The sequence below is a fragment of the Anabas testudineus genome, chromosome 8 (assembly GCF_900324465.2).
Source record: "Anabas testudineus chromosome 8, fAnaTes1.2, whole genome shotgun sequence".
Lineage (NCBI taxonomy): Eukaryota > Metazoa > Chordata > Actinopteri > Anabantiformes > Anabantidae > Anabas > Anabas testudineus.
Genome location: NC_046617.1, coordinates 19,883,179 through 19,891,837, shown reverse-complemented (window position 1 = coordinate 19,891,837; position 8,659 = coordinate 19,883,179). Strand labels below are relative to the sequence as shown.

At 39.7% G+C, this 8,659-nt stretch overlaps 2 protein-coding genes across 3 annotated transcripts in view; both read left to right on the top strand.

Moving 5' to 3' along the window:
- Window positions 1–1,715: 1,715 nt before the first annotated feature.
- Window positions 1,716–5,456, top strand: kpna2 (karyopherin alpha 2 (RAG cohort 1, importin alpha 1)). Of its 2 annotated transcripts, none has more exons than XM_026357326.1 (11): window positions 1,716–1,752; window positions 1,991–2,093; window positions 2,201–2,341; window positions 3,041–3,129; window positions 3,238–3,506; window positions 3,602–3,696; window positions 3,823–4,086; window positions 4,390–4,623; window positions 4,710–4,892; window positions 4,994–5,143; window positions 5,223–5,456. In XM_026357326.1, the coding sequence occupies exons 2-11, from the start codon at window positions 2,037–2,039 to the stop codon at window positions 5,310–5,312; spliced, it is 1,572 nt and encodes a 523-aa protein (XP_026213111.1). In that variant the 5' UTR covers window positions 1,716–1,752; window positions 1,991–2,036; the 3' UTR covers window positions 5,313–5,456. The 2 variants fall into 2 exon arrangements, with proteins under 2 accessions (XP_026213111.1, XP_026213101.1); XM_026357316.1 differs by having other exon boundaries at window positions 1,741–1,802.
- A 746-nt stretch (window positions 5,457–6,202) lies between these two features.
- The window catches only part of LOC113163660 (E3 ubiquitin-protein ligase SMURF2), a 46,480-nt gene continuing 44,023 nt past the window's right edge, over window positions 6,203–8,659 (top strand). The window contains exon 1 of the mRNA XM_026362456.1: window positions 6,203–6,600. Within this exon, the coding sequence (XP_026218241.1) occupies window positions 6,549–6,600 (52 nt within the window). The 5' untranslated portion in view covers window positions 6,203–6,548. The remainder of the gene's footprint in view (window positions 6,601–8,659) is intronic.

Sequence of the window (8,659 nt, the reverse complement as noted above, 5' to 3'; positions counted from 1 at the left end):
ATATGTTAATATCAGTGTATATTTTATATATTAATATCAGTGTATATCATATTAATATCAGTGTATATTTTATATTAATATCAGTGTATATCATATATTAATATCAGTGTATATCTTATATATTAATATCAGTGTATATTTTATATATTAATATCAGTGTATATCATATATAATATCAGTGTATATTTATATATTAATATCAGTGTATATTTATATTTAATATCAGTGTATTTTATATATTAATATCAGTGTATATATCTATTAATATCAGTGTATATTTTATATATTAATATCAGTGTATATTTTATATATTAATATCAGTGTATATCTTATATATTAATATCAGTGTATATTTTATATATTAATATCAGTGTATATCATATATTAATATCAGTGTATATTTTATATATTAATATCAGTGTATATTTTATATATTAATATCAGTGTATATTTTATATATTAATATCAGTGTATATCTTATATATTAATATCAGTGTATATCATATTAATATCAGTGTATATTTTATATATTAATATCAGTGTATATTTTATATATTAATATCAGTGTATATCATATTAATATCAGTGTATATTTTATATATTAATATCAGTGTATATCATATTAATATCAGTGTATATTTTATATATTAATATCAGTGTCTTATATATTAATATCAGTGTATATCATATTAATATCAGTGTATATTTATATATTAATATCAGTGTATATCATATATTAATATCAGTGTATATTTTATATATTAATATCAGTGTATATCATATATTAATATCAGTGTATATTTTATATATTAATATCAGTGTATATCTTATATATTAATGTCAGTGTATATCATATTAATATCAGTGTATATTTTATATATTAATATCAGTGTATATCATATATTAATATCAGTGTATATCTTATATATTAATATCAGTGTATATCATATTAATATCAGTGTATATTTTATATATTAATATCAGTGTATATCATATATTAATATCAGTGTATATTTATTATTAATATCAGTGTATATCTTATATATAATCAGTGTATATCATATTAATATCAGTGTATATTTTATTATTAATATCAGTGTATATCATATATTAATATCAGTGTATTATATATTATTCAGTGTATATCATATTATATCAGTGTATATTTTATATATTAATATCAGTGTATATCATATATTAATATCAGTGTATATTTTATATATTAATATCAGTGTATATCTTATATATTAATATCAGTGTACATTTTATATATTAATATCAGTGTATATTTTATATATTAATATCAGTGTATATTTTATATATTAATATCTGTATATTTTATATATTAATATTATATATTACATTATAATTAGTGTATATTTCAGTACAGAGACTTTGATTTTATTCTTTTCTGGTGCAGGAACATGTCAAATATAAGCCGAGTCTAAAATTAATAGTGACTTTACTTTACTTTTCCATGTTATTCATTAATAAAGTGTTTTTCTACTTATATTTAAGTAAAAGATGAAAATAACAAATTATTTCCCATAAACGTGGTTTTTTCGCGCAGAGATCTCGCGATGTTTCCTTACTACGACGTCATTTCCTGTGTAGGCTGATATTTTTCAAACTGTCCAATCAGCGCACGCAGCCGGATGCTTTTGCTCGAACGGACCAATCAGGAAGCGTTGTGGCAGAAGTTTAAAGATCTGTGCGGCTCGAGCTGTGAAACAACCTGTGCTGGAGCCGGAGGTGAGTTGATCTGAAGACGTGTCGGTGACTTATTAAAACAAAACGTGTCGGTGACTTATTAAAACAAAACGTAGCTCATTTAAGGAAAAATCAGGTTTTTCCATGTTTTCTTTACACTGTTGATGTGTTTGTGGCTTCAGTTAGCTTAACGTAGCTCCCAGTGAGTGTTAGCTTGACGTGAATCACGAGGTTCCTTAAATCCTGATTTTAACTGGAAACTTTTTATTTTTCGTTTCAGGAAAAACAACAAAAACTTTTCTGTGCTGCTGCTTTTTATCAGAAACATGTCTGAGAACGGAGCTCGTCTGAACAAGTTCAAGAACAAAGGCAAAGATGCTACAGTAAGTTTCTATTTTCAGTCTAACTCTGTTAACTACTCAAAGAATTATAATAATAATAAAGATTATATAAACGTGTGAGATTTCTAATGAAACCTCTTGATGTGAAGGAGCTTCGACGCAGGAGGGTGGAGGTGAACGTCGAGCTCCGAAAGGCGAAGAAAGATGATCAGATGTTCAAAAGGAGAAACGTGTCTGCACTTCCTGAAGAGGCGACGTCTCCTCTGCAGGAAAAGACCCAGAACTGTCAGGTGAGGCTGGAAATACTGAAGCTGCTCACTAATGGACTTAATGTCATGTCTGTCCGTCAGTTTGTGGTGCAGACTGTGCACAATAAGCAGAGAGGAACAGAAAATACACAAGTTCAAGTACTTTCCTAAAAATACCTCACTACCAGTAGAAGTATCGCTTAAACGTTGTGACTCAAGTTAACCTGCATAATCTAAATCTTACATAGAGTAGCCAACACATGTAAAAGTACTCCACCGTGAAGACTGAGTCCACGTCTGCAGAAAATAACAAGTAACTAAAGTTTTCATAAAAAAAATAGTTAATATAGTTAGAATCGGTACCATATTTCCCTCTGAACTGTACTGGAGGAAAGGTTATGAAAGACGCCCTCAGTAAATCCCAGGATCCTAAAGTAATCTGGAAGTTGAGTCATGGTAACTAGACTTCTTAGGTAGGAACGTTTTACTGCAAAATATATGCTCAAAATAATAAAACATTAAAATGAGAAGTTATATTAAGTAATCTCAGCTAGTTTTGTATCATACCTTCACACATGCTCATAAAATACCCAGTAAATTATATTCATGTGGCATTTGAAGGTTTGTCCAAGTCTGTCTTAAATATCCTAGTCAAACTCTCCACCTAGCTAAGACATTACATTTGGATTTTGCCACATGATCTTTATCTTCTGTGTAACTCAGATTTATTTTTTCATGCAGGCTTTGAGGCAGTGGACGGTAGAAGAGATCGTCACTGGAGTGAACAGCGGAAACGCAGAGTCCCAGCTCCAGGCTACACAGGCTGCACGGTAACTAATCCTAAAACCTTTTGTTTTGTTCTTTCCTCCACATGTGTTTTTTAAAAAAAACAAAAAAAAACAATGACTCATGTCTTCCCTGCACTGCCGTCAACACAGGAAGCTCCTCTCTCGTGACAAACATCCTCCCATTGACCAGATGATCAGTGCTGGTCTCATCCCCAAGTTTGTTGCATTCCTGGGACGGAAGGACTGTCCACCCATGCAGTTCGAAGCTTCCTGGGCTCTGACCAACATCGCGTCTGGGACGTCCGATCAGACGGCTGCTGTCGTAGCAGGCGGAGCTGTTCCTGCCTTCATTAGCCTGGTCACGTCCCCCCACCAGCACATCAGCGAGCAAGCTGTCTGGGCCCTTGGAAACATTGCTGGTAAATGACAGAAGGCTTTTGATTTAAATGTGGTCGGAACAGTTTGATTAGAAGCTAATGTGCATACTGTAACATGCTGTATTTGTTCTGTGTAGGTGATGGATCTGCTCTGAGGGACCTGGTCATCAAGCATGGAGCTGTGCCCCCCCTGCTCAGTCTGCTGGCCGTGCCTGACCTCTCTGTATTTAATGTGAGTTTTACTGAAGTGCTCAAACTCTGCTCATCAACTAAATGCTTTATTCTGAGTTACGCCACTAGGGGGTGGCCAAGTCCATCTACATGTTTCTGTGTCCAACTCTCATGTCCTTCTCTGCAGACCGGCTATGTGAGAAATGTGACTTGGACGCTGTCAAACCTCTGCCGCAACAAGAACCCGTCCCCCCCATTGAATGCAATCCAACAGATCTTGCCCACTCTCATTCGTCTGCTCCACCACGATGACCTGGAGGTGCTGGCTGATGCCTGCTGGGCTGTTTCATACCTGACAGATGGCGCCAATGACCGCATTGAGGTGGTGGTCCAAGCTGGTGTGATTTCTCGCCTGGTGAAGCTGCTTGGCTTTGAAGAGCTGCCTGTTATCGTACGTATTCAGTGTCACTCACATGTGCATGTAGATCAGAAGGGTGATGGTCAGACTGTAGATTCATAGAAAGTTATTAATTCCTGCTGCGCTGTGCTCGGAAAGAACCACACTGACATAAGTGTTAATTCAGGCTCTTTTGACTTGAATCCAAGAAGTGATCTGTAGTGACAAGGACTTGAATGATGTGATGATGAAAACATTTAATAGTCATGAGAATGAAGTTGGCTGTAGCCTCCGTCTTGTTGTGGCATCACTGAGGCAGCTTCCAGCCTTTAAAATAACCTCATACAACTCTTTTAGACCCCTGCACTGCGCGCCATCGGCAACATCGTCACCGGGACAGATGAGCAGACTCAGGCTGTGCTGGATGCCGGGGCCTTGTCCATGTTCCCCCGACTGCTGCGCCACAAAAAAGCCAACATTCAGAAGGAGGCGGCCTGGACTCTGTCCAACATCACTGCTGGGAGAGACACCCAGATCCAGGAGGTCATCAACGCAGGCGTCGTGCCGTACATGATTGAAACACTAGTGCGGGTATGTTTTAACTGTCTTCATGTATTGGACTATGTGGAGTTGAACTGTAAACTCTCTTTAGAGCTCATTCACGTGTTTCCCTGCAGGGAGACTACAAAACTCAGAAAGAGGCTGTGTGGGCTGTAACTAACTACACCAGTGGGGGCACGGTTGAGCAGGTGGTTTACCTCGTTCAAGCCAACGTCCTTGAGCCTCTTCTGAATCTGCTCTCCACTAAGGACAGCAAAACGATCCTCGTCATCTTGGATGCCATTACCAACATCTTCATGGTGAGTGCTTGGAGCGTTACGGATGTGTTTTCACATCAGTGGAGCTGTGAAGTCCAACTTCTGATTTGTTTTTGTTTTTGTTTTTTTGTTTTTTTTGTCAGGCTGGGGATAAAATTGGGGAGTCGGACAAGCTGAGCTTAATGGTTGAAGAATGTGGCGGACTGGACAAGATCGAGGCTCTGCAGTCTCATGAGAATGAGATGGTCTACAAAGCATCCCTCAACCTGATAGAGAAATACTTCTCTGAAGAGGTACGTGTCTTTTCAGATACTTGGATTAATGTGAACTGCTGTGAAAGAGTTCTTACTGTATTGGTTTTGTTTGTTAAAGGAGGAGGTGGTGCAGTCTGTGGCCCCTGAAGCTACTACTGACGGATACGCATTCCAGATCGGCGAAAACCAGAGCACTTTCAGTTTCTAAATGACTTCCTGATACCTCTTCTCTAAACTGTACTGTGTCCTTGTTCCTTCTGTTTGTTTGTTCATGTACATGTGCTGTTCTTGTATGTGTTGTACATACTGTTTTAACATGACTGTAAATAAAGTTACCAGATCATGTGTGGGATCAAGTGTACTGTACTTTATTTTGAAAGGGAAGCTTTTACAATCACCAACCCGAGTATTAGAAACAAAAACCTCCAACTAAATGTAACTGTACCAAAATGATGGATGTAAACCTCCAGGTGTATTTTTACTTTACTTCTTACTAGGTCACATATCCAAGATAAATCAAAATCAGCAGAAACTTCCAGCCCACTGATTAAATCCATGATGTATAAGAAATAATTAAAATGAGAAGATTTATATTTTGTGTTTTGAAATGTTTTAGAAATGGAACCAAAATATGTATTTAAACTACAATATTCTGGATTTCTTATGTTTTAGCATAGATGTGAAATTGATTCATACAAAATGCAAAAACTCTGTTTCTGAGGGGTTTTAATTATAATTCATGTTAAAGTCTAATGTTGGTCTGGATAAAAAACAAGTTTACTGAGTAGTTTTTATTTAAGATATTTTATATTTGTAGAACATGATGACTAATAATAAAATAAGACATCCTGGGGATGTAAATGTCTCTTGTTCGAACCTCAGTGTTCATCTGAATATTTTAACTTCTTTAATTGAAATAATTATGAGGTGGGGGCCCAGACCTCGACAGGCTCTAGTTAAACCATCAACACATGAGCTGGGTTTACTTACACCATCCAACCGAACCGAGGGTCTGGACTCATGTCCCGGCTCTGGGACCCGGTCTGGGTGAAGTCCAGTAAGGTGGAGGAGAGAGAGAGAGATGCTCCACTCCCCCGGCGTGTCGTCACCGCTCGGCCCCCACCAGCAGCCTCCTGAAGCGGGATCTCCAGCCGAGGACTCCCCCAGTTCAACTCCCGACGAGCGGAGAGCAGGACTCGGTCTGAGGCGCAGGCTCCTTCCGGAGATGTGAACCCGGACTCCGGCTCCGTCTGAAGCTCCGACTTTGATTTTTGTCTCGTTTTAATTCATTTGAATTTTTCGCCTTTCTCCGTTCCGTCCACATCCGGGCCACAATGCCTTGACTCCATTATTGTGTGAAACTGGCGGAGAGCTTGATAAACCTTGTATTTTTTACATTGAACCCATTTTTGCTACGTGCAGCGAAGACTGGAACCGAGAGGAGATGTCGAACCAAGGAGTTCGGAGGAACGGCCCCGTGAAGCTGCGACTAACAGGTAGCTAGCTGTTAAATCCCCGCACACACTAGCTAGGAGGGCTCGGTGTATTTACTGGATGGCACCAGTTCCCAGGGGCTGTGGAGTTGACTTAGCGCCGGCTCTCTCTGCTTCTCTTCTCGGTTTTGTGACCAGCTACAACTCATTTGAATATTTATTGTCTGGCAGTGTTGGGTCATATCGTGAAACTGGTCTGACAGACGTGGAAAATGTGGATATTTCTACTCCTGGAAATAGACTGAACCCTGTGATTGTCGCCAGTTACAACCCCCAGCCCTAACACGGATCCCGGTGTAACGTTAGCTAGCTTAGTCGTATGTCGTGTTGCTTTGCTGTTGAGCTGTTAGTCTCCTGATAACAACGAAATGTGAGGTGATATTTTAAGTTGCTATACGTCTGTTTAATCTCAGGTATTAAAATGCTTCACACTGCTCAGCTGACTCACATAAAGTTGGCTAGCTAGTTAGCCTAGCCTGCCAGCTAGCTATAATCGAGCCTTTATGCCACAACAAGCCTCGGTGTGGATGACACGGGTCACAGGAGTGTGCAGCAGAACAGGGAGCAGTGTCCACCACCTGGACCTGACTGACAGCCGCCTGCTTTGTGTGGTGCTGTCCTCAAAGCAGCTCACCATCAAGTTGCAAACCTGCAGCTTTAACCAACCTGCATGGTTCAGTCACTGCAGATTTGTTCATTATGATCCACACTTTCCTGACTGAGCAGTTTGTTGTTGTGGAGCAACGTGCAGCGGTGCAGGTCTGTTTGCACATCTCCCTTCTCCCTTCTCCCTTCTCCCTCAGCTGTTTGGTTTGTGCCTTCTCAACACAAACAGCAAACCGGTTCACATGAGAGCACACTGTTTTGACTGGGAGAAGGGTCTGACAGCTGCTCTTTTTGATGTCGGTCCAGGACCTGACCTGAATCAGATCCCAGGGCCGTCTATTCTATCAGGAAGGGCCAAATTAAATATTTAGGCTGGTGCTGGTTTCTGATAGGAACAAGTGGCTGCAACAACGAGGAAAGTTAATGAGATGGATTTAATGAGCTGGAGACGTGGCCGAGGACAGAGCGGTGTTTTCAGCGTTTTATGCAGGTATCCTATATCATCAGCAAAGGTTCTGTACAAACGCATACTTTGCATTCATGAAACGGTACATAATGTAGAGCAGTTTGTGTTGTTCAAGTCTGAAGTCAAGTCAAGCTCATCGTAACACTCACTGAACTCGTATGATGTTGTAGACAAACAGCATTAGATTGCAGTAGCGGCTCTTCTCGTGTTGAACACCAGAGGAGTGAATTAGTTTGTCACTGCAGTTTGAGATGGACTGCAGTGGTCTCCTGGTGGAATGCTAAGAATGCGAGTCCACTGTGACCTCGCAGGCCACCTCTCCCTTTTGATGCAGAGTGACACTGTACACCCCTCCAGACTAAATATCATACCTCTTAGAGAACAATAACATCACCCTGTGGTATTTGTTTAGCTAGTCTAACAGCTTAATCTGTTCTCTGTCTTGTCTTTCAGTGGATTTGTTTTTTTCCAGAGCTACCAGCAAGCACGGAAAACTTTATTGCGAGTTATGTAATATTGTGCCATGTCAATCACATGGTCATTCCCGTCCTGTAGCTGAGCTCACTGTGTTCCCTTTCCCATTCTTGGAGAGCAGTGCAAAGCAGATCTCGGGGCAGAAGAGGAAACGGCTTCTATAGGAAAGCAGACGTTTGCTGCTGAAGCCCAAGTGCTCCAACAACACACTGTCATTACGCGTTACGCACAGCTGTGTATACTGGGCTGATTAGATTGCTGCACAGGGAGCAATGAGCCCAGAGACATGTTGTTGCGACATTGTAGCTGCGTGTTGTCATCTGTAGTGGAGCCGAATTTTGACACTTGGCTGCAGATGAATTTGTTTCCAGGCAGGTTGTAAAAGATGCTACATTTAAACAGGCCTGTAGCTGTTTGTGCTATAGGCGTCTCCTTTCTGACAACCCCCCCTGTCCATTTAAAACAGATGTTGCAGATGTTTGCCAGCTTTTAAAGTGGGAAAATATGGCAAGCAAG